Source organism: Hyperolius riggenbachi, chromosome 1 (genome assembly GCF_040937935.1).
Source record: "Hyperolius riggenbachi isolate aHypRig1 chromosome 1, aHypRig1.pri, whole genome shotgun sequence".
Taxonomy (NCBI): domain Eukaryota; kingdom Metazoa; phylum Chordata; class Amphibia; order Anura; family Hyperoliidae; genus Hyperolius; species Hyperolius riggenbachi.
In genome coordinates this window covers 517951469-517978484 of record NC_090646.1, presented here as the reverse complement: position 1 = coordinate 517978484, position 27016 = coordinate 517951469, and the positions used below count along the sequence as shown (strand labels likewise).

Here is a 27016-nt window from a genome sequence, read left to right as displayed (position 1 = left end):
AAAACGAGTCCAAATTCTTTCATAGGATATTTTAGTAGATGGTTTCCGGGCCTTCAGGATAGTCTTTACTACCGACTCAGAGAATCCTAAGGCTTCCAGTTTTTTCCTCTCAATATCCACACTGTTAATTGCAATTTGTCTGGATTGGGGTGTTGAATTGGACCCTGATGTAGAAGGTTGGGGTAATTCGGTAGTCTCATGGGTTGCCTCATGCTCAAGTGCCATAACAGTGGGAACCACGGCCGTCTGGGCCAAAAGGGAATGATCGCTATTAGCGTAACTTGTTCCCTTAGGAGTCTCAGCAGTAGTCGATGGATGAGAGGAATCAGGGGAAACACGTATCCTAGGTTGTATTTTCCACTCCGACAGTAGTGCATCTGTTGCTATCGCACCCCTGGCTCACCATCTGGACATATATGTCTTGCACTTTGAGTTCTTTATTGTTGCCATTAGATCTATCTCTGGCATACCTATCTTGTTGCATATTTGCTGAAATATGACCTCGTTCAGTGACCACTCGTTGTTGTCGAGATGATGTCTGCTCAGATAGTCCGCCTCTGTATTCTCTATACCCGGCATGTATGTAGCCGTGAGATGGAGAAGATGTTGTTCTGCTAGTTGAAATATAGGGGCAACTTCCTGTAACAGCCTCCTGGACCTTGTCCCGCCCTGTCTGTTGACATAGGCCACCGCTGTTCTGTTGTCCATGCGTAATAGAACGTATTTCCCCTTCACTAGGTGTATGAATTTCTTCAGCACCAGTTGCGCTGCTCTGATCTCTAGCATGTTCACTGGGAGGTCTACCTCCTGATGGCTCCATTTTCCTTGAACTACTTTTTCTAGAAGGTAACCTCCCCACCCTCTCCGACTGGCATCTGTAGTAATTATGGTCGGAGAAGGTGGGAAGATTTGTAATGGATTGGCCAGGTTCTCCCGTATGGTCCACCAGTACAAGCTGTTCCTCATGGGCTGTGAAATTACAATTTGTTGTGATAGATTTTTGCTGTGCCTCTGTGCCAGAAATCCTACTTGCAATTCCCTGGAGTGCCATTGGGCCCACCTGATCATAGGGATTGTCGAGGTTAATGTGCCTATTAGGCTCAGAGTCTGGGTTGCCGTCAGTGTTGATGCACAGATTGTATTCCGTACCTTCTGTATTAGTTTTTCCTGTTTCTCTAATGGAAGACCTATCGAATTTTCTTGCGTCCGGAATATTGCTCCTAGAAACACAATCTCTCTGGATGGTGACAACTGACTCTTTCTTAGATTGATCTTCCATCCAAACTTTTCCAGTTGGTTTAGTAGTATCTGTCTGTGCTTTAAGATCTGCTGTCTGTCCTGCTCCAGAAGTAGTAAGTCGTCGAGGTAGTGGAATAACCTGAGACTATCTATCCTCAACGTCTCGACTAACGCTAGCAAAATCTTTGAGAATGTCCTTGGGGCGGTACAAATACCGAATGGTAGACAGCGAAACTAATAGTGATGACTTCCTATGGCAAATCTGAGGAATTTCTGGTAATGTGGATGTATCATTATATGGAGATAGGCGTCCTCCAAGTCTACTGAAAGGGCCCAGTCGTCTTTGAGAAAAACTTTTGTCATTGTCTGCAGTGTCTCCATTTTGAACCTCTTTAGTCTTATATGTCTGTTCAGTCTTCTGAGGTCCATGACAGGTCGGAGGTCCCCTGTCTTCTTTTTGACAAAGAATAAAGGGAAGTAGACCCCCTTGCCTCTTTGTTTCTGAGGTACCTCTATAATTGCCCTTTTGTTGAGTAGCTCCTGTATGTACTCCGTCAGAACCTGCATCTTTTCCTGATTTGTTGGAATCTTGGTTGTCGCGAATATGTGTCTTGGTTTGGAGGTAAACTTCCAGCGATGACCGCTTTCCACTGTTCGAAGCACCCAGGGATCCTTGATGCTTGCCGCCCAGACTGCTGCAAAGGCCTGTAGCCTCCCTCCTACTGGTAGTGTCTGGGCGGCTTGACCATCAAAAAGTCTTCTGTTGATTTGGTCCTTGGCAGGTTTTTTTCTGCTTATTAAATCTCTGGAGTGTTGACTGAGAACTCTGCCAATTGCGTTTGAATCCACCAGTTGATCTGAAGCCTGTCGCCGTTCTGTATCTACCCTGTTGATAAGTGGGTCTCTGAGTTGTAGCTGGTCTCTTATTCCTATGATCCTGGGGAATCATCCCCGATTTGCCTCCTGTTACTCTGGTAATGGCAGTCTCCATTTCCTTTCCAAATAGATTTTTTCCATCGTAAGGTATCCTACATCATTCCTGTTTTGATCCCTGGTCGGCCGACCAATGTTTCAACCAAAGTGCTCTCTTGGATACCACTGAACTAAGCATCGACCTCGAGGAACATCGCAGTATATCTACCGAAGCTTCAGCAATAAAGTCTGCGGTTAGCTTGAAATCGTCTAGAGTGGCTATAATTGTGTCTTTGTCTGCTTCAGACCTGATGGCTTCCTCAATGTTAACCGTCCAGGTTTTTAATGCCTCCGCTACTGCCGTGAGTGCCACTGCTGGCTTACAGGCGCTGCCTGAGTATGTGTATGACTTCTTTAACTCTGCATCAATTTTCCTGTCTAATGGATCTGCAAAGGAGGTTGCGTTCTCTCGAGGTAGTGTCACGTGTTTCGCCAGATTCATGACAGATGCATCCACTCTGGGAGGTTCGTCAAGTACTTCAGTCTTCTTTATTTCTAGTGGGTACATCTTGTTAAATTTGTTAGCCATAGACGGTTTCTTATCAACTTTCTTCCATTCCTCCAGTATGATCTCCTGGATCTTATCTATAAACGGAAATGTTTTCACATTCTTATTAAGATGAGCATAGTATTCCCTTTGAGATTGCGAAGACGTGGTAGGTGATTCCTCTTACTGCCACTCCATAGCTTCTCTCACTGAAGTTATATAAGGTTGTACCAATGCAAAGTCGAATCCTACCGAAGGTTGGTCTAGATCACCGTCTGTATTGGTGCTAAGTTCGTCACGTATTATCCTGTTGTGTAGGGGTTGGTAAAGATGCAATGTACTGTTGCATGGATTCTTGTACTGCTTGTTTTATCATAGCCGATATGTCTCTGGGTGGCTCTGGCTCTCTGGCCATGGATTCAAAACACCCTCTACATACTAATTTCCCGGGCATGACATCTCTGCCACAGGCCCAGCACTTTTTCCTTGAGCTTGATCGTGAGCTCCTGTGCCTAGGTAATCTGCTTCTATCACTCCTCTGTGAGGAACGTCTCTTGGAGCGAGAACGGGAGCGAGAACGGGAGCGGGAACGTGAATGCGTCCTTCTCTTCGAAGGTGACCTTCTTTTAGGTGAGTATATATATGACGGTCCCTCATACACTTCCACTTGATCCAGCTCCAGTACTTGCTCTTGGATCAGTCTGTAACGACAACAAGATCCAATTAATATAGCTCTCTTTTATACCCTGTATTTGGCCACTTACATACTGCTTCCTACCTCAGGCCATTGCCCTGGTCAGTGTCAGGTAACAGTGCCTCCATGGTCACAGCAAACCTGCTGTGAGAAAAAGATAAACACTACTAAGAATCAGTGGAAAACTTATGCTTGTAGCAGAAATTGACATGCTAGGAACAATAAAAGGGTGCCATCATACCTCCTTCAATAGTCTTGACAGGCTTGTCAGCCGCCTCCGCTGCAAGAGGTAGTGTTGCTGCAGATGTCCACTCGCTGTCAGTCCATGCTCTGACTGCAACCAGCGTGGGCAGTCAAGCCGGCTTAAATTAGCCACCAAGGCTATTAGCACCAATAGCTGCACAGGGGGGCGGCGCATCAGCGCCTCAGCGGCTATCGCCCAATCAGGCAATAGCTGGGGCACGCGGAAATGACGTCTGCGTGACGACCTAATTCCGGAAGCCTTCCGGAAGCGTTCGGACCAGTCTGAAACGCACGCTCAGCCGCGCGGAAGCTACTAGCCTGCCGCCTCCATACCGCTCTGAAGCGCCACAGCGCACGACCAACCCAAGCCAGAGGTAATCTATATAGGGAGGCACTGCTCTACAAGAAAACTTGTAACCTGACCATAATTATAACAGGCGGTGATAAGCATTGCAGCACCAACCTTACAACCACGGCCAGCAGTGGTTATATCTCCAGCCAGCGTCATTTAGTTGCAGGCAGGGATCATCAGCAGGAGAGGCTGAACCTGCTGGAAGGTAGGAAGCAGATCTTTATAGGTGATATCTTCTTAATCGCACGTCCATGGGGTGAGGTGATTACGAGGACAAAAAAAAGACTAAGGGGGGGGTGCTATAGGGAATTAATTTATACATCAGTTGTCCTATGGAGTGAAGTGGGCGGGACTTAACCCTATCGTGCTGCCATTGATACATATGGAAAGTTGCCTTTATGTTCCTGCTGGTGGTGGAATTAGGCACTTTGTATGGACTTCTGCAATTATGCTAGGTGTCTCTCCTTGTTGTACTGGAAACTGCAGTTCCTCCCATCACCTGAAAATTGAGCCGCGGAGACTTTTCTGAACTGTCACCTGACCGTTGTGCTTCATTCCAATCAGTAGCTGATAACCCCTTTTCCATGAGAAATCTTTCCCTTTTTCTCAAATAGATCAGCAGGATAGTCTATATGGCTGATATTGTGGTGAAACACCTCCCACAGTCTGTCAGGACCCTGGTCCTGACTGTTGTTAGTGAACCTTGTTGCATTGTGGGAAAGAACGGCTTTTTCCAACTACCAAGTAAGCAAAATCTCCCTCTGTGTATAGAACTCTCAATAACTAACATTCCGTGCAGATCACCTGGCAGAACTAAATATGTCGCCACCAATGATAAATCTCAGAATGTAAATCAGGGAGAGGAAAGATTTTACAATGGGCAAACACTGAGTAAATAATCTATAAATTAATATTGTAAAAAAATAAGCAATTTTATTCATGATGTCATTTTTCTCTAAAGTTCCAATTTAAAGTGATACTGAAGCAAAAAAATAAAATGATGATATAATGAATTGTATGTAGTATGGATAATTTACAGAACTTTATTAGCAAAAAAAAAATCTCGTATTTTTATTTTCAGTTATATAGCTTTTTTTCCTATAACATTGCATAATTCTCTAATATTTGCAGTTTACAAAGTACACTCTATTTTAAATGATGAAACAGATCAGAGCTAATGACCCTTTGAACTTTCTGGCAGAAAAACCTTAAACAAACAAGAAACAGTGAGAGACAGGTTGACATAAGTGCTTTAGAAAACAGTACTGTAGCTGACCCAAGTTGGGTCAGAGAGCTCAGAGAAGCTCTTTTGCATAGATAACTGAAGTTTCTTAACTCTTCCTGGACTGAAAAACAATATGAGGCTCATATCTGTGCTACTAATGTTCTATTTCTTAGCTGTACTATATATACAAATCATTATATCATAAGTTTATTTTCACTTCAGATTCCCTTTAAGGCTGCTTCTGGCATAAGGGTATTGCTAGATCATTTTGCTAGATTGCTTGGGATTCTCGCTGTCGGTACCTCTTTCCAGTAGCCTGTACCCTGCTCTTGTATCTGATTCCTTAGTAACTGATCTCCTGCCTGCCTGACTATCTTTATCTTCTACTGTTTGTCGAAAGATTGTTTATCTTGGCCTGTCTGATGATTCTTCTGTGTGCTGATTTTGCTTCTAGGTTCCTGTACATACTGTACTTGCCCAATCTACACGATACGATTCTCTGTACGATTCGATTACGATTCGATTTACAATTCAATTAAATCAGACATATCCGATCGGGATTTGATTTGATGCAATTCGATTTGCCATTGTTTTGCAATTGCAAATCGAACTGAATCGAATCGAATCCCGATCGGACATGTCGGATTTAATCGAATCGTAAATAGAATCGTAATCAAATCGTACAAAGAATCGTATCGTGTAGATTGGGCTGCTGTTCTCCACCAATTGGTGTCCCCTTCTGTCTCCAGTGTGTCCTTTTTCCCCCCTTGCCTCTGCTCCCTCCCCTGTGTCTCCGCTACCTCCGTGTATATGTATCAAGTGAAGTGGCGGCTGGCTTACCTAATCCATAGTCCCCAAGGGGATCACAGACCGCTTCACTTCCGCGTGACTCAGGGGGAGTGAACAGCTTGCGTCATCAGCACAAGTCATCACTAGGGGAAGCCGCACGGGACAGGAGAGATCTGTGATCTCCGCAGACACCATTGGTTAGGTAAGCCAGCAGCCGCTACACTTGATACATATACATGGGGGAGCAGCGACACAGGGGAGGGAGCGGAGGCAGGGGGTGAACACGTAGGACACGCAGGAATAGCCGAGGCAGGGAATCCCCAACGTGGTGACTGGTCGGCGGTTCGTATAGGCGGGCGTTTGTAAGTCTGGGATTCCCTGCATTCGCTGTATAAGATACAGGGACTTTTTCTCCACATTTTTGGGGGGAGAAAAAGTATGTCTTATGCAGCGGCAAATATGGTATTAGGCCCAGTGTACACCGAGCGGTTTTTGGAGCGATCCGCCGGTCGCATCCGCCTGTAAAAACGCTTGGCTAATGTATTGCAATGGGATAGTGCACACCGGCGGTTTTAGGTTTTTGCCAAGCCGCAAACGCGCGTCCTGCTGCACGTTTGCGGTTTTCGGAAGCGTTTCGTCCTCAATGTAAAGTATAGGAAAAACGCAAACCGCTCTGAAAAACGCTACTTCAGAGTGGTTTGCCAGGCGTTTTTGTTACAGAAGCTGTTCAGTAACAGCTTTTACTGTAACAATATGTGTAATCTGCTACACAAAAACTCACCCAAAACCGCTAGGTATGTTTAGAAATGTCTCTAAACATACCTAGAATCGCTCTGAAATCAGCTCCAAAAACCGCTAGCGTTTTGTGGATCTGCTAGCGGTTTTGGTGTGCACTGGGCCTTACCTAATAATTGCAGCTGCATATTTGCCAATGTGTATATATAATGTGATCCTTTTTCCTGTGTATTGCCAGCCTGTATATTGTGCGATCGCGCTCTTGCATATTTTTTTATTGTATATATTGGTTTAGTTATTCAGGGTGGTTCAGTTGGTGCACCGTATGTTTCTGAGTGTACATTTGTATGCATATTGTTGTGTGTGTATATGTATGTATGTATATGACACTCTTGTAAATGAATATGTTTATTCACTTTCAATTGTTTTGTGTAGAACTCAGTATTTCCTTGCAATTGATCTCCTCTTCCTTTCTTATCACAATAGCGATCTGCATGTGTAAATCATTACAGCCTGGCAGTCCTCTTTGGCTGCAGTAGAGTCTGAATCACACATCCGAAACAAGCATATGGCTAATCCAGTCAGACTTCAGTCAGAAACATCTGATCTGCATGCTTGTTCAGGGGCTATGGCTAAAAGTATTAGAGGCAGAGAATCAGCAGGACACCAGGCAATGTGTATTGTTTACAAGGAAATATATATGGCAGCTTCCATATTCCTCCCTCTCCAGTTGTCCTTTAATGAAACGCTAGTTATAGCTTGCATGTTGCAGGTTGGATCTTCCAAGTTTTTTTTATCTTAGCTGTTTGAACACAGACCAATGAAATGTTGTGGCATTTGATTCGTTTATGTTCATGCTGCAGAACTGTGCATAAAATTAACCTAAAATTTGCATAAACCCGGAATTATTTGCCTTTCCTTGATCATTCCTACTGATGACCTAGCCTGGCACAGTTATAGGACAAAGAAAGACGTTAGAAGGGTACCTGGATCTGGGATTTTCTTTTGCCTGGTGCTGGCTCATTTAGAGGCATCTTGATAGTCTCCTCATAGTTGGCAACCACTATAGAGCGGAGGGCACTGAACTCTGTGTGGAGCTGTTTGTCATCCACAGACCAGAAGCGATGAAACAACAGTGCATTTTGATACCTACAAAAACACAGTAGTAATATATTTTTTTTTCATTGACCAAGAGTTTGAGATATCAACAATACGGAATCCCATAAATAAGATCTGACAGTGATAAGCAAGTGAGATGGTATAGAAAGGAGGCCAAAATACAATACATAAAAAGCATAAATAAATGTAATTTAGAAAGATCCTAAAAAGGGGAAAATGAGGATGTGAGGATAATCAAACTGACCCAGAGCTAGCACCTGCTCATTATAACAACACCCTAACTTTAGCCATTGACTTCGTGACGCCCTCCACCACGGTCTACTGACGCCGGACCCTTCGACAACCCTGTCTTAACAAGGAGATCAAACTACTGAAATGCCACTCCCAGATAGCTAAACGGTACCGTGCTGGCGAAAAAAATTACTTGCCTGAGCACTTCCAAAGTTACAAAGAGGCTTTAAATACATTCAAACAGGCCCTCACAGCAGCCAAACAGTCATACTTCTCCTCACTTATCTCCTCACCGTCCCACAACCCTAAACTACTCTTCGCTACATTGAACTCCCTCCCCTGGTCCCCACTTCCACCTCCCACTCCCTGCATCTTAACCGAGGACTTTGTCGCGTGTATCTTTCTTTAATGATAAAATCACCAACATCTGAAAATGGCTTTCTCTTTCAAAACATACCCAAAGCCTTACATCCTCCCTAACAATCTTCTTACCACTATCTGAACTCACTGTCTCTTCTCTTATCTTTAAATCACGTCCCACTACATGCCCCCTTGACCTCATGCCTACTCACCTCATTACTCAATTATCCTCTAACATCTCACCTGTCTTAAAGAGAAACTCCAACCAAAAATTGAACTTTTTCCCAATCAGTAGCTGATACCCCATTTTACATGAGAAATTCAATGATTTTCACAAACAGACCATCAGGGGGCGCTGTGTGACTGATTTTGTGCTGAAACCCCTCCCACAAGAACCTCTGAATACTGCGGTACTGCTGGCAAACTGCTACAATGTAACAATGTTCACAGACAGGAAATAGCTGTTATTAGCTGTCTGTAACAGACAGAACAGCTAGAAACAGCTAAATAACCTGCCCACAGTAGCAATGTCACCATGTAATAAATGTCAGAATGTGAATCTGGGAGAGGAAAGATTTTACAATGAGCAAACACTGACTAAATCATTTATACATAATTATTGTAAAAATGAAGCACTTTTTTTATTACATTATTTTCACTGAAGTTCCTCTTTAACCTCCATCTTCAATTTTTCTTCCTCATAACGCCTATACTCAAAAAAACCTTCTCTTAACCCCTCTTCCCTGCCTAACTACCACCCTATTTCTCTCCTCCCCTTTTCTTCCAAACTACTTGAGCTTTAAAAGAGAAGGGGGGCCATGTCTACACCGACTTAGTCTGTCACCTCACTGCTAATTCTCTGTTTAATGACCTCCAATCTGGATTACGCCCCAGCCACCCACCCGAAACTGCCCAACTCAAAGTAACCAACGACCTGAGGAAGCGCTCCTGTGGAGAGTGCGAAACAGCTGTTGACGTTTCTTGTTCATGCTTGTCCCCTCTCTTTCCTTGGCTGACTGCTGCTTTGCTCGCATGTACTGCATTTTAATGGATTTATATTAAAGGTCTGTTTTTACTGGATGTGCCCAGCCGCTTCTATCTGTACAAACATTTCAGTTGCTGGAACTACTTTGGGCTTTGAGCACTCCGGAGTGACCCTGGCTGGCAGTCCTGTGCACTTCTTCTTCTACCCATTGCTAACCAATGACCTAGCAGCTGCAAAATCTAAAGGCCTCTACTCTATTCTAATCCATCTAGACCTCTCTTCTGCTTTTGACACAGTGGACCACTCTCTCCTTCTCTCAGATAGGACCTTCAGAGTGGCTCACTCCGGCATCACCTCTTCTCCACGTCCCCTCACTGTTGGAGTTCCCCAAAGTTGAGTGCTCGAACCTCTCCTTTTCTCTAACGGCACATATGGTCTTGGTAAGCTCATCAGTTCCTTTGGCTTCCAATATCGCCTATACGCTGACCATACCCAGATCTACATTTAGATCACTCTAGAGCACCTGACTTGGATACTTGAACAGCTTGTGTCCCTGACTGTCTCAATGCAATCGCCTCCTTCACGTCCTGAAAGATTGAAATGGTAATCTTCCCACCTCACAATTTAAAGCACCTGCCTGACATCACTATTTCTGTTGATGGCACTTCTACAACACCTGTCCCCCAGGTTCACAGCCTAGCTGTAATACTGGACTCAAGTCTCTCATTCAAACCACACATTGACAAACTATCCTCCTCTTGTCACCTCCACCTAAAAACATCTCCCGTATCCGACCTTTTCTCACACAGGACACTATACAGGACACTACCAAATTTCTGATGCATGCTCTGATTATTTCACAACTAGACTATTGCAACTCTCTGCTCTGTGGCCTCCCTGCCAACCGTTTAGCCCACTACAGTCCATTATGAACTTTGTTGCCTGACTCATCCACCCCTCCCTCCCACTTCTCCAGGCCAATCCCCTTCTGTCAGTTCCTTCACTGGTTGCCACTTACACAAAGGATACAATTTAAAATCCTTACTCTTGCCTAACAAAGCTCTCCACAACCTAGCTCCTTCTTATCTAAATAAACTTATTTCCAGATACCCTCCTACATGCAATCTCCGCTCTACTAACAATATTCTCCTGTCTTCCTTTCTGGTCACCTCATCTCACTTCTCACTGCCGCTTACAAGACTTCTCTCGATCCTCTCTCCTCCTCTGGAACACACTCCCTCAACACATCCGCCACTCACCCACACTTACTCTTTTTAGGCACAATCTGAAAATTCACCTCTTTAGGCAAACATACTCTCCTACCTAGACTAAGTGCCCGCTGACCCCCATTTCTACCATTCCATGCACAGCTTCCCTTTACCTACTGTTCTATCTCCTAAACCTTTAGACTGTAAGGCCTTTTGGCCAGGGCTCTCACCCTTTTTGCCTCACAAAGATGTGTATTGTGTATGCATACCTCCCACCTCTGTGTAAAGATATGTAGTTAATTTGTTCAATGCATCAGCTGTAATCCACTCTTGTCTTGTATTAACTGTTGTGTTGTTTATCTTGTATTGTTATATGCTGAATGCTGTTGTACAGCGCCACGGAAGATGCTGGCACTATATAACAATAATAATAATCAAGCCAAACACAGTAGTGTTATTAACAAGGCACAGCAAATAAAGAACTACTATATGATTCTACACGGAAGCTCAGTTCAGACTCTCCAGAAGGGCCTGTGTAGTATGGCTACAATGTACTGCTCCGGGGTCTAAAGTCTGCTGCACTCAGTGGCGGATATCTGCCATTCTATTAGGTAAATGGCAATGTATCTGCTGACTGGAATTAAAGTCAGTGCTTTGTGTAACTGGTAATCACTTGGGTATTTACTGTCAACCTGCACTAAACCTAATGTTAAAACAGGAGCTGAACTGAGGTTACAGATACAAGCAGCAGCTGGAAATGGCTGTCTACACAGAATTATTTGGGTCTAGAGCTGAGAGTCAACTACTTCTGTGACTATACTGACACACAACAGTCACATGGCACATAACTATCTTTACGCAGTCATCAACCTGTTCAGCTATATTCTGCTGGCACAGGCAAAGCCAGATTTATACTTTTTCTGCCCCTAGGCCAAATGTGTTGTGTCTCCCGTTCCTTGTGCAGCTCCCTCATTCATATGTATCCATAGAGTACAGCCCCTCTCTTTCTTTAACAGGTCACATGGACATTAGTTTCCCTTTTTCGTGTGTTGCTCCCCATTTGCAGCCTCCTCTTTTATATGTATGAACCTCTTTTTCATGACCAAGTGCCTCCTTGGTCTGCAGCTGCCCAAGGCCTGGGCCTCTGTGGCCTTTCCAGAAATGCGTCCCTGGGCACAGGTAATAAGCACTTAACCACTTTGTTGCCTGCCCAGTTAGTCTCCTAGCATGTAACCTCTCAGTGGCATAACTGAGGAGCTGTGTGCCCCAATTCAAGTTGTACAATGGGGCCCCCTAGCACTCTATACATAATAATTGATACAGTGCACCAAAACCTGCCAATGGCAACCACAGTGTCAGAGGTGCAAGAAGGGGGTGGGGGGGGCAGTTTGTTAATGATTACCACTATTCAAAGTATCTATAGAAGTGATTATTATGAGCACAGGACCAATAGAGAGCTAATACTGCAGTTAAAGGGTGGCCCATTGGGGCCCCTCTGGCCCAAGGGCCCCAATGCAGTCGCAACCTCTGCAACTCCTATTGCTACACCCCTGTAACCTCTGCTCTGGCTGAAAAACCATCCATTATTATGCTGCTTCTACTAAGCAAGCACATTCCTACCTGGGTCACCCCTGAGCATCTCCATCCACATATTCTGGTTGATCTATAAATAAACCTGTTTATTTTCAATATCATATTTACCAGTCAGAAACTGGGACCATTTCCTGATCAGGCTGGTTTCCAACAACATGGTCAATAAAATTTAATTTGCAGCTTGGTCTATAAATAAGCAAACATAGTATTAAAATTAGACAAGTGATAGGTATACAGAAAAGTATATAAAAATAGACAATAAATAATAATCACATATGACCATTTATGCAAAAAGTTGCAATAGTTTATTTCTGTGTAAATCACCTGAAATAATGCAGTGCTGTCCCCTCTAAAACGTATGAAACAGGCCCCTTTCCATCACAGGACACAACTGCATATATTAAACCACAATATGGGCAGTTGAACTCCATATAAGAACCATTGTATGACTACTGCAATCGGGCTGTGTATGCCTTTACAAAGCCTGATTGCAGTCATCATATAATCACATTGGTTGGTGTATGGAGCCCATATTGTGCTTTACTTATTGCAAACTTTTTTCCATAAATGGTAATTTGTAATTATTAGTTAAGTTTATATAGTTTATCCATTGCAAGTTTGTTAGATCACTTTTGATTTCCAATGTCCACCAATGTTAGTAAATCAACACTGTTACCCTAGTGCTGCATTTACAGATGTGTTACCCTATAGATTAGTATCAGCCAAATGTATGTCTTCAAATTCTCTCCATGGCTAATACCAGACTGCACGCAACAAGCTTATAAATTTCAAAGCTTTGTAATTGTGACATGCGGTCATACTAGTATTTCCATAATGAGAATGTGCAGGTGGTGCTCTTGCCTTTAAAGAAGAAAGGCAAATACAGCGGTCTTCAAAAATCCAGAAACTAGAAAAAGGCATAGATATTCGACAGACAATATACTGTACAGTATAAGATCGAAATGGTAACAAAAAAAATGATTTACTGTATATACTGGTATTCAAGAAATCTGGAAATAAGAAAATCTATCCTTACACATTTTTACACAGCTACGAGTGAATTCCATACTGAGAGAATGGTGATATATTGTATGCATACATGTATATATATATATATATATATATATATATATATATATATATATATATATATACATATACACAGTATATATATATATGCGCCACAGCAGAATTACCTACACTGAAGACTTATTTAATAAGGCAACGCTAAAGTACGTTGGCCTAAATTGATCAGTCAGTATCAGGGCATTTTCTAGGTTATAGAACTCCCAAAGCGAGGGTCTATAAATTACATTCCCCCCCCCCCCCCCCCCAATAGATTCAATAGAATACCGCAATGCGGTAGCCAGAGGTGCCTACAGCATCATGTAGCCCCCAATAGAGCTAGCTAGAGGTGCCCCTAGTATCAATTAGCCAGATACAGCCCCCCACCTTAAAATAAGTAGCCATAGGAGCCCCCAATATTAGGTAGTTGGATGCAGCCAACCCCCAGTATAGGTAGGCAGAGTGCCCGATTTGATAGCCAGAGAGCAGGCCGGGGGGGACGCATGCAGAGTTGTGGTGGCGCTTTATTACAATTACTCACCTACTGGGATCCACATGCGCTGCATAATTACTTCCTTGTCCTGGTGCCTCATCGTATGGTAATAGTAACAGCACCCCTTACAGCACAGGGGGGGCTGTTACCATGTGGCGAGACACCAGGACCAGGAAGTAAATATGCAGTGCATGTGGATGTAGGTGAGTAATTGTAAAGCTCCACCGCAACTCTGCATGGGCCAAACCCCCACCCCCCAATGCAGCCCCCTATGCCATCGCGCCCCTGTGCCCCATTACACCCCTGGGCAGTGTCCAGCCCTGCCTGTAGAACTGGGTATTGTCAGTATTCATATTTCAGCTAAAACAATATAGTGAAATCAGATTGAGTGGTTTAAGGTTTTTATACCTCATATCAGGACTTCTCTGCTTCTCACATCTACAATGTTATGGCTTTTGTCACCAAAGTCCTCTGTCCTAGACTTACAGTTGTTTTCAAAATTATTCAACCCCCCAATGCTGTAAAGGGTTTTAGGGAATTTAGTGTACATTTGTAATTGTGTTCAGAATGAAATCTTACAAGGACTTTTTAAAGAACCAAATGCAACTTTTACAGCAACTGAGCGCGCCCAGACTGGTGCTACTGCTCTCTAAGTCTGCTCCAGACATTACATCTCATTTCTGCTACTTTAAACCTCTTAATGAAAAGACTGGACCGAAATTTCAGTGGATTCTAATGTAGCACTTCTCCAGCAACACCTATAACCTTTCAGAACACCTGGATTACTTGGGATGGCAAAGATTTAAGCTGGATTGGATCTTCCTTGGTATCACACACGGCTGAACACTGCACACCTTCCTTGGAATTGACCTGAGACCTTAAAGACTTTCTGCCTCTTTGTGCCTGCCCTATCCCATCCTGTGAGTAACTTTCATCGATTATCTACAGCATCTATGCTCAATAGACTATATTTTTCTACATATATTATACATTATATCTTCAAATTCCTAAACAAAGAACTGTGTGTTTTCAAATTCATGCTGTCCATCCATACATCTCTGTGTAAGGACAAGTCAGTCTATACAGGCCCTTTGATCTCTGCAGGATACCAGCCACAGCTGACAAACTTCACACCTTGACTCTAAATAGGACCTATCTCAGCAGGAGCCCTGAGCTGTCTCTTGTCCATCCTAATGTGTAAACATCAATATTCAGCAGAGAGACTTCTAGCTGTATACCAACCAAGAAATATCTATCCAATTGACAAATCCACAATAATTCTACTGAAGTCTGTTGGAATCTTCAGAAAGACAAAGAGAGGCTCGAGAGGACGTGGGAAAAGATATTCTTCACCGCAGAACCAAAATAACTCTGTGACAAAATCTGCAGAGTACACCCAGCCAACAACCCTAATAGCTCCAGCACAATCCAGCAGAGATGACAGCCACACATCTGGAGACTGTTCTGTCTTGGAGTCATCAATCTCAGACCCTAGCTCCCAGGGTAGCCCCATCAAGGCTGTCCTCTGTAATGTCAGATCGATAAACAACAAAACAGCAATCATACATGATCTAATAGAGTCTTCTGATCTGGCCTGCCTGACTGAAACCTGGCTTTCTGAACCTGTTGGCCCCACCCTGGAGGCTGCCGTGCCAACAAACTATTCCGTGATATACTGCAACAGGAAAGAACGCAGGGGAGGAGGGGTTGCACTTTGCTTTAGATCAGCTTTGAAAATCAGACCACTTACTGTAGGTCCTACCAACTCGTTTGAATGCTTGGGGGTGCAACTTTCAGCTGAGAAAAACATTAACATATTGCTGATCTACCGCCCACCAGAAAAACACTCAGACTTCCTTAAGGAACTTGTAGACCTCCTATGCAACCTAACACTGGAACACCCCAGATGGATTGTTCTTGGAGATTTCAATACATGGGTGGATGACTCCTCTTCAAAACTTGGAATAGAGCTACCTCGTGCCTTACATGAACTGGGCTTCCTCCAATCAATCAGCTCTGCTACTCACAGGAAAGGCCACACTCTGGACCTTATATTCCATACTGGGCTGTCAATAGCCAATGTGGAAATTAATCCTGTTGCCTGGTCAGACCATCACACTATCCACTTCTCCCTCTCAATACCAGCTGTCAAACACCAGGTCAAGAATCAAATAAAATATCGCCGCTTAAAAGGGCTAACACCTCAACATATCCGAGATAACCTTAGCTTTGATGAATTGACTGACTCCAGCTTGGACCCTGATACTCTGGTGTTTAAATACAACAAATGTGTGTCCTCCACCTTTGAGACCATTGCTCCTCTGCGCACCAAATATCTTACTCCACACCATCATGCACAGTGGTTTGATAACGCTATAAAAAAGCTGAAAAGACAAGGCCGAAAACTTGAGAGACTGTGGCGCAAATCTCAATCCCCAGAAGACAAACATGCCTTAATCCTCCACTTGAAGAGCTACCAAAAGGTAATCACGGGAAAAAAATCATCCTTTCTATCACAAGAGATTGCAAATGCAGTTAACAAACCAGCCCAACTGTTCCGCACAGTGGAAAAACTCTGCAACCCGACATGTCAAAAACTTAACATCGAGTCTTCAAAGGACCTCTGTGACCAATTTGCCCATTTCTTCACAGACAAAGTCTCCGCTATAAGGTCCGACATCCAACTTACAGCATCTGAGCCTAATATAGCGCCGAAGACCATTAGCAGAGACAATGTAACACCTTGGTCAAACTTCAAAGAAATTGATGAAGAAGTCACATCAAGCATCCTCCTTCACGTCCGCCTAACTACCTGTGACCTAGATCCTGGCCCAACACAGTTCATGTTGAACTGCCCCGACCTGTTCGTACCGGTATTCCTAAAAATTGTTAACTGTTCCTTAAAATCAGGGATATTTCCTGCTTTACTGAAGGAAGCAATCATCAGGCCTCTCCTCAAAAAACCCTCCCTGGACCCAGATGCAATGACCAGCTACAGACCTGTCTCTAACCTTCCCTTTCTGGGCAAGCTAATTGAAAAAGCTGTTTACCTCCAGCTAGAAGCCAAAATCCTACAAAACAACAGTTATGACCCATTCCAGTCTGGCTTCAGGAAACACCACAGCACTGAAACGGCCCTCATCCAAATATGCAACCACCTGCTCATGGCAAGAGACAGAGGAGAGTGCTCCATCCTCATACTGCTAGACCTTTCTGCAGCCTTTGATACAGTTGACCATGACATCTTGATAAACAGGCTACAGGAATACTGCGGCATTGATGGCATAGTTCTTCAGTGGTTCCAATCCTTCTTGAGTGGCAGAACCCAAAAAGTGTCTATGGGGCCCTTCCTGTCCACCCCTGTATCACTTAGGTATGGGGTGCCCCAGGGCTCAATCCTCTCTCCCCTGCTTTTCACGATTTACATGTTACCGCTGGGAAAACTAATCCAAAAACATGGCCTGACATACCACTGCTATGCAGACGACACTCAACTATATCTTTCCTTCAAGCCTGGTGTGACAGACCCAACTCTAACTATAAACGCCTGCTTACGTGAACTACAGCAATGGATGAATGACAACTGGCTGAAACTAAATGCAGACAAAACTGAAGTCCTTCTGATAGGAGGGCAGAGCATGATAACAAAACAACTTAACTTGCAGTCTTCACCACTGGGAATAGGAGGCACGGATCTGCGCAGCTCTGATCATGTGCGTAGCCTGGGAGTTCTAATTGATTGGGATTTAAACTTCAGAACTCAAATCTCTGCTGTGGTGAAATCATCCTATTTTCACCTGAAGAACATTGCAAAAATCAAGCACCTCATACCCCCAGAAGATCTGCCAACCTTAGTCCACGCCTTCATCACATCCCGACTGGACTACTGCAATGCTCTCTACACTGGCCTTCCAAAAAAGGTCTTGTACCGACTACAGCTGATACAGAATACTGCTGCCAGACTGCTAACCAACCAACCCCGTCACTGCCACATAACGCCAGTCCTGCACTCCCTTCACTGGCTACCTATAGAATGGAGGGTCCTATTCAAGATCGGCCTACTGACATTTAAATCCCTGAATAATTTAGGCCCTGGATACATGAAAGATATGTTGCAGCTGCGTAGCAATCCCCGCATTCTCAGATCAACAGGTTCTAATAATCTAGTCATACCCAGAGTCCACTTGGAAACTTTTGGTCCCAGAGCCTTCTGTCATGCTGCCCCTACGTTTTGGAACTCCTTACCTCAACAGATCAGGACAGCTCCATCCCTGGACGTGTTTAAATCCAGACTGAAAACCCACCTGTTCAGTTTGGCATTTGCAGAAATATAACTTTTGTTGTGTGAATACTTCATCCTACTAATTACTGAATCTGAGAGAGCCTAAGCGCTTTGAGTCCTATGGGAGAAAAGCGCTATAGAAATGTTATTGTATTGTATTGTATTGTAACTAAAATGACATGAATTGTTTTTGTAATACAGTATTAAATGTTTTTTTTTGTGTGATTTCCTCATTGACAAAATTATTCAACCCCTTAAAGACTACCACTCTTAAAGTGAACATCCGGACTAAAAATCGACTCAGCAGCACTGAAAAGGCCTGGTGTTTCTTGAACAGTATCACAGCATCAGAACTTTGTTTCTCTTATCCAAGTCTCATTTTTAGCTGCACAGTAGAAAACTGCCTGGGCTTTTTTCCCCTGATGCTGTGCAAAGCATGATGGGATTTCTGAAGTTGTTGCTCTCGTTCTGCTGTTTTGGTGCAAAAAATTTTTTTGACATTTTGAATTTGACATTTGAAGCCTAGCGTGTGCAGCTGGGAGGGGTTATCAGGACAGAGGAGAGTTGGAACTGTGTCTCCTGCTCCTTGTCACTTCCTTTCAACCAAAAAGATGGCTGCCCCCATGACAAAGACAGCAGCCCCCATGAATCACAAACATTTGCCTGCTCTTTTAAAACAGGGTGGGTAAAAAATTATATTACCTATCTATTCTAATTAACATAACTAATGTAACTTAATGACAGTATGTTTGTTTAGGCTGAAGTTCCCCTTTAAGAACAGAGGTTAATTCAAGTGTTTTCAATCAGGTATTGAAAACACCTGTGGATGTTAACGAGCAGCAATCAAGCATAATAAGCACCAATTAGGCAGATTTAAAATGACTGTGATACTCATCTCCTTCTAAACATATACTGGTGTGTTTACAAACATGGTGAAGTCAAGAGAATGGTCCAGGAAGACAAGAGAAGAGGTGATTTCTCTTCACAGGAAGGGCAATGGCTATAAGGAGATTGCAAAGATGTTAAACATACCAAGAGACACCATAGGAAGCATTATTCGCAAATTCAAGGCAAAGGGCACTGTTGAAACGCTACCTAGTCATGGCAGTAAGAAGATGCTGACTTTGACTGCTGTGCACTACCTGAAGCGCAAAGTGGAGAAAAGTCCCTGTGTGACTGCTGAGGAACTGAAAAAAAAATTGTCAGATGCGGGTACTGAAGTTTCAGTTTAGACAATAAGGCGCACACTGCGTAATGAAGGCCTCCATGCCAGAACTCCCAGGTGCACCACCTTGCTGTCTCCAAAGAATAAGAAGAGTCGACTGCAGTATGCCAAAAGTCATGTGGACAAATCACAAAAGTTTTGGGATAGTGTTCTGTGGACTGATGAAACAAAATTAGAACTGTTTGGGCCCATGGATCAACACTATGTTTGGATGAGGAAGAACATGGCCTATGAAGAAAAGAACACCTTGCCTACTGTGAAGCATGGCGGGGAGGGGGGGGGGGTCAATCATGCTTTGGGACTGTTTTGCTTCTGCAGGTACAGGGAAGCTTCAGCGTGTGCAAGGTACCATGAATTCTCTTCAGTACCAGGAGATAGTGGATGAAAATGTGATGCAGTCCGTCACAAACCTGAGGCTTGGGAGACATTGGACCTTTCAACAGGACAATGATCCCAAGCATACCTCCAAGTCCACTAGAGCATGGTTGCAGATTAAAGGCTGGAACATTTTGGAGTGGCCATCGCAGTCACCAGACTTAAATCCGATTGAGAACCTCTGGTGGGACTTAAAGAAAGCAGTTGCAGCGCGCAAGCCTAAGAATGTGACTGACCTGGAGGCTTTTGCCCATGAAGAATGGGCTAAGATACCCGTAGATCACTGCAAGACACTTGTGTCAAGCTATGCTTCACGTTTAAAAGCTGTTATAACTGGAAAAGGATGTTATACTAAGAATGAATGTCACTTGGTGGTTGAATAAAACTAATAATGATGTGAGCACAGAAAAAACATTTGTGGTTATTTCATTATAAATGTTATGTTATATTTGTCTGACTTACAAGTGCCTCTTTGATTTATTTGTAAACAAGATGACTGAAATGATCAAAATCAATGTCATACTGGCCGAAACACTCAATTTCAGTGGAAGTTGAATCATTTTGAACAAAACTGTATCTGTTACTGTAAGGCGACTTGTCCCCTCTAGCACCCAGTGTCACCCCCATCCAGTGCTGTAGCCAAGGAGCTATGGGCTCCAATACAAGTTTTACATTGGGACTCTTAAGCTCTCTACACATAACTGATAAGGAGCAGCATAGCCTGACAGCTGCGGAGAGATGTAAGCAGGGGAATAGGATTACTGATACAGTTTTCAAAGAACATATAGAAGTGATAATTGTCAGCAAAGCACCAATGAAGAGTTAATACGGGTAAAAGAGAGTCCTTGATGGACCCCTCTGGTCCAGGGGCCCCAATATGGTCGCAATCTCTGCACCCCCAATTGCTACTTGACTGCCTCCAGCCACATCTATCGTCATCGCAACATTCATAAATAATAAACCTTTGTAATTTGATTCCTGTCTTCTCACATTATTTCATTGAACCTTTACATCTGCATAATTATTTACTGATCACACAGTCACTTACAGTTTGGGCAGCAGGGGATCAAGAAACAGCGGAGGCTGAAATCCTGGAAGAAAAATGCCTTTATAGTCCAAATTCTCCACCAGAGTGTGAGTTGTGTCACCATACTGGGGGGATAGAAAGGATTAAATATAAGAAAAAAAAAACCCTGCAGTGATGCATTCTAGCTTTCTGAGGTAGACTGACCGCTATTCCTGGCCAATACATGTTATACTTTGGCAAAGAAGTATACAGAATAACACAAAGATTCAAATAAAAGAGGAAAATGTACCCATGTCCAGCAATATTGACAACAAATAATTTTGGAAACTGAGGAATCATGGGAAATTACTCAGTCGCTATGAAAGAACATAGTCTCAAATGAGAAACACAGATAATAGAAGCAGTGCCACAGGTACATCAGTATTATTATTGATTTATAAAGCGCCAACATATTCCGTGGCGCTGTACAAAGTAAGAAACGAACATGGGGTACATAATAATACAGACAATGGTGTACACCAATATACAAGATACATCATTAGTGACAAAATACAAAAATGATACAAAATACAGAATTGGTAATGACAGTGATAAAAGTAACATGATAAATAAAATGTATAATAATTTTCAAGGCACAAAAGGGGGAGAGAGCCCTGCTCTTGCGAGCTTGCAATCTAAAGGGTATGGGAGAGGGAAATAGTATTCATAAACATTAGCATAATACATTTTAAGATAAGCTTTCAGTTTCCAGTAAAAAAAATAAAAATAAAGCCTGAAAATATATTCAGATATTACTAGTATATCATTTTTTTTTATTTCAAGGACTACTATCATGACAAAAAATGTAAAATGTAAAATATATGTAAACACTTACAAATAAGTATGTTTCTCCCAGAGGAAAATAAGCTATAAATTACTTTTCTCCTATGTTGCTGTTACTTACAGTAAGTAGAGATCTGACAGAACCGACAGGTTTTGGGCTAGTCCATCGCTTCATTGGGGATTCTCAGCATGGCCTTCATTCTTTATAAAGACACTATCTGAAAAATATTTATACAAAAATGCTGGCCAGCAGAGCCGGCCTTTGATATGAACGACCGGAGCGGTCGCTCAGGGCGCAAGCTTCCAAGGGGGCGCCTATAGCTGGTTGCCTATACTGAGGGCACCTATTCCTGCTTTCTTATACTGAGGGCACCTATAGCTGGCTACCTATACTGGAGGCACCTACACCTGGCTATCTATGAGGGGATGGAGACCTTCAACTGACTTCCTATACTGGGGACACCTACTATGCTTCACAACCTATATTGAGGGCACCTAGACATGAGATCCTATACTGGAAGCACCTATACCTGGCTACCTACCTATACTGAGTTTGGGGGGGGCGCACTGCGGCTATAACGCGTGGTGCAAATTGTCAGTGCTGTGCTATCATTCTAAATGGGGGGGGGGAGGCGGCTAACTGTCCCACTGATTGTTTTTATTATTATTCCTGAAAGGTTTTAGCCTCATTTTTTAAGTTTATTCAGGATAATGCACTCTTTCCATTCATTCATGGTTATTAATAGTATTTTTTCTATTATACATATGTGACGTGTCACAGAGATCTGAGCATTTGGCGTGATGTGTCACAACGTCAAAAAGGTTGGGAACCACTGTCCTAGGAGATATCTCAGGAGAAAAGGTGAATTGCATATGGGCCTGTGTGTGTGTATATGTGCGTGTGTGTGTGTATATGCACATGGGAAGAGGATAAAGGGGGGGGGCACAAAAATCAGGTTTCGCTCAGGGCGCTGTGAAGCCTAAGGCCGGCCCTGCTGGCCAGCCTCCCTGCGCGCTTCACACTTTTTTGGCAGTTGGATGGAGCAACTGCCATTCACTAAGTGCTTTTGAAAATAAAGAAAACCCTGAGAATCCCCCCATGAGATGGGTTGTCAGATTTCTACTGCCTACACCAACATAGGAGAAAAGTAAATCATGGCTCTGCGTTTACATGTATTTTACATTTTATGATTTTCGTGATGGTGGTCCTTTCAGTGGTGATAAAGTATAACTTGTGTGAATTTTAGAAAATGACTTTGACCACAGTTCCATCCCATGCGATCGCCGCTAGGAGACTGTTAAACGGCAAAACCGCCGTCTATTTACATGGTACAACGCTGCGATCTATGGCAGCGCTGTACTGAGGACAGCCATGTGACATGGCTTACCCCTCTGTAGGCAGAGAAGCGATCCGCTGTCATAGGCTGAAGCTTATGACAGACAATCGCTGTAATTAGCTGGGAGGGGGAGGGAGGGATAGAAAATACAAAAAAAAATAGCAACATTTATTGTAAAAAAAAAAAAAAAAAAAAAGAAATATTTATAAAAAAATAAACATCCTGGGAGTGATCACAGCCCACTAACAGAAATCTCTGTTGGTGGGCAGAAAAGGGGGGGGTTCACTTGTGTGCTGAGTTGTGCGGCCCTGCAGCAAGCCCTTAGGACCCATTCACACCAGCAGTGCTTTTCTGAGCATTTTGCGATTGATTAGCGTTTTTTTTAAAAATCGCTCCCATTCGTTCCCATGTTTTCCCCATGCAGATAAAAGCAGACAGCAGCAGTGCCAAAGCACCCCCTCTTTAAATTCCCATAAAAAGGCCCCTTTGGCTGTAAAAATGAAGCTCTACCTCCGTCTGCGATAAGATCCGCCATTTCCCATGAGAAGCCCTGCCCACACCCACAGAAAGCTCCTCCCCATCTGGGACACTTTGGAGTAAGGAGGTGCCATACAGGAATCCTAGTGTAACCATTCCCACAGCTGTGTGGGAGCAGGTAAGATAGTGTCTCTCTGACAGCCGTGATCTTTCCCTCCCCCAGCATCCACAGTGACCTCTCCCTCAACCTTGCAGCCACAGGGACCTCTCCCTCCACCTAGGACCCATAATCACCCCTCCCTCCACAGCATTGGCACTGCAGTGATCCTGCCTCCCCTGCACCCACACTGATCCCTTACCTCCCCCAAAACCTACATTGACTTTTTCCTCCCCCAGCAGCACCCCTCCTGTCCCCAGCAGTACCTTTCCTGTCCCCAGCAGCACCCACAGTGACCTCCTCCAGCACCTAAACTGACCTCTCCCTCCCCCAGCACCCCCAATGACCCCCGTCCTGGTTCCTGCACACTGACCTCTACTTCTCCCAGCATCCACCTCTTCCCCCCATAGCTGGCACTTAGTACTCATGCTCACATGACCTCAAGTACCTGCACCCAGGCCTGACATTGCACCCAATACTCACACCTGCACACAGCCTTCACAAGGCCCCCACTATCTGCTCCAAGCACCCATTTAACCAGTACCTGCACCCAAAGTATCTGCATTCAACACCCATGTGACGCCCAATACCCACCTGTAGCCAACACCCAGTACAGGCATAGCTCCAAGTATTCGCACCCATGTCACACCCAGCACCTGCACCCAGCACCCACATGACATCCAGTACATGCACCCAGATTTCACATGGCACTAAGTACTTGCAATCAACACCGGCATGACCCTCTATACCCACCCATAGTCAGAACCCACATGACACTCTGTACCCGCACCCAGAACCCACATGACACCCAGCATCTGCATTCAGCACCCACATGACAACCAATACCCCCAGCCATAAATGAGGAAGGGGGCATTACGAGGCCCCTTTTTTAAAGTTGAGCACCCCCCAATTAAGGACCCTCTGCATGGCCCTGGACACAGGGCCAGTTCAAGGGGCCCTGTGGCCCTGGGGCAAACTTCATCATTGGGCCCCCCCCATTACCCCTCTGCTCCCCGGGGCCCTGCTGCAAGTATATTAGCAGCCATAATCACCTTATCTCCGTCGGGTGAGCGGGTGGGCAGCGGCTGCACTTGGAGACACTCTAGTGGGAGGGAGACAGAGTGTCTCCGAGTGCAGCCACTGCCGCCCGTTCACCCGATGGGGATAAGGTGATTATGGCTGCTAATATACTTGCAGCAGGGCCCCGGGGGGCAGGGCGAGCAGGAAGGGGGGTCAGGGGGGGAGGGGGGAATATCGCAGGGTCGGCACTGTTGGGGCCCAAGCAGAGGTCGGGGCCCCGGGGCAAATGCCCCTTTTGCCTCTATGGTAGTGCCGGCCCTGCCTGGACAGCAGTGAAGCACTGCAGCATTTTCTCTATTGATTACATTAGCTTCTGTGGTAAACCGTGCATGTTTTCACACACACAGAAACACATGAATACTGACAGACAACATACAGAAAACTGACAGACGAGTGTGCTCCCAGCCTCAGCTTATTACACTCACTCTGTCCATCTCTGATGGAGCAAAGCTGCCTCTGCAAACTTCTCCAACATCACTACAGTACACAGCACTTGGGGAGGGTTAGAGAGGTTGGGGTAGACCAGCACTGTACACAAGAGCCTGCTGAGCAGTGATTAGGGACTGTCTACAAAACTTTGTATGATTCCTTATTAAGGCCGAGCAGATGTAGTCATTAGAACAATTGTGCAGAGAGCAGAACGTTTTTTCTCTCCGTGCCCTTAGTTGTCAGTCTCTCAGGATAGGGAAAATAAACTTCTCCCCCCATGGGGCCCCTGCGGCTGCACCCCTCGCAGGGTCTATTGTTACACCACTGAAGTTTAGGCTAATAGTAGCTGGTGATATCAGAATCAGAGCAAAATATGTCATTTTTTTATATGAGATATCAGACCAATTTTGCTTTGTTGGTTTACTATATTTTATATGGTTGTTGAGATTCACATTTACTGAGTGATTTGGTCTGACCTATAGACTTGATTCAATATAATATACGGTCATTTTATTACCTACCTGTTTGGTGCTTGTTATGCTTCTAGATACCGGTACTTTTGGTGTTGGTTTTCTTGTCATTGGTCCCCAATGTGTGAGTTATCTCTAATATTATGCATACAGTATACTTGTATATTTGCTCCTTAACTTGATATTCCCTGACATTTAATGCACCCCTTTAACCTCCGAGGAAGTGAACAAATATGTAAACAACATGAATAAGAGGCATTTTATACCGTTTGGATGATGGCACATTTCACTCTTCCATACTTGTCTTCCTCGATCCAAGGCTCCTTCACTATCATGGCTCCCCTTTCTTTGGCTTTCTGAGGGAAAGAAGATGGTCCAGTTATCTCCTATCACACCAATCTTATACATTCATACATACAGTGGCTTGCAAAAGTATTCGGTCCCCTTGAAGTTTTCCACATTTTGTCACATTTCTGCCACAAACATGAATCAATTTTTTGGGAATTCCACTTGAAAGACCAATACAAAGTGGTGTACACGTGAGAAGTGGAACGAAAATCATACATGATTCCAAACATTTTTTACAAATGATTAACTGTAAAGTGGGGTGTGCATAATTATTCGGCCCCCTCAGTCAATACTTTGTAGAACCACCTTTTGCTGCAATTACAGCTGCCAGTCTTTTAGGGTATGTCTCTACCAGCTTTGTACATCTAGAGACTGAAATCCTTGCCCATTCTTCTTTGCAAAACAGCTCCAGTTCAGTCAGATTAGTTGGACAGCGTTTGTGAACAGCAGTTTTCAGACCTTGCCACCGATTCTCGATTGGATTTAGATCTGGACTTTGACTGGGCCATTCTAACACATGGATATGGTTTGTTTTAAACCATTCCATTGTTGCCCTGGCTTTATGTTTAGGGTCGTTGTCCTGCTGGAAGGTGAACCTCCGCCCCAGTCTCAAGTCTTTTGCAGACTCCAAGTGGTTTTCTTCCAAGATTGCCCTGTATTTGGCTCCATCCATCTTCCCATCAACTCTGACCAGCTTCCCTGTCCCTGCTGAAGAGAAGCACCCCCCGAGCATAATGCTGCCACCACCTTATTCCACAGTGGGGATGGTGTGTTCAGAGTTCCATTTTGGTCTCATCTGACCAGAGCACCTTCTTCCACATGTTTGCTGTGTCCCCCACATGGCTTGTGGCAAACTGCAAACGGGACTTCTTATGCTTTTCTGTTAACAATGGCTTTCTTCTTGCCACTCTTCCATAAAGGCCAACTTTGTGCAGTGCATGACTAATAGTTGTCCTATGGATAGATTCCCCCACCTGAGCTGTATATCACTGCAGCTCGTCCAGAGTCACCATGGGCCTCTTGACTGCAATTCTGATCAGTGCTCTCCTTGTTTGGCCTGTGAGTTTAGGTGGATGGCCTTGTCTTGGTAGGTTTACAGTTGAGCCATACTCCTTCCATTTCTGAATGATCGCTTGAACAGTGCTCCGTGGGATGTTCAAGGCTTTCGAAATATTTTTGTAGCCTAATCCTGCTTTA

General features: G+C 44.1%; 1 protein-coding gene across 2 annotated transcripts in view; it reads right to left on the bottom strand.

Moving 5' to 3' along the window:
* HPD (4-hydroxyphenylpyruvate dioxygenase) overlaps positions 1–27016 on the bottom strand; it is an 85526-nt gene that overhangs the window by 17540 nt on the left and 40970 nt on the right. For both annotated transcript variants that reach the window (XM_068244901.1, XM_068244891.1), the window contains exons 8-11: positions 25738–25827; positions 20721–20824; positions 12341–12418; positions 7723–7885 (exon numbers count right to left, since the gene is read on the bottom strand). In XM_068244901.1, coding sequence (XP_068101002.1) covers positions 7723–7885; positions 12341–12418; positions 20721–20824; positions 25738–25827 — 435 coding nt within the window. The remainder of the gene's footprint in view (positions 1–7722; positions 7886–12340; positions 12419–20720; positions 20825–25737; positions 25828–27016) is intronic.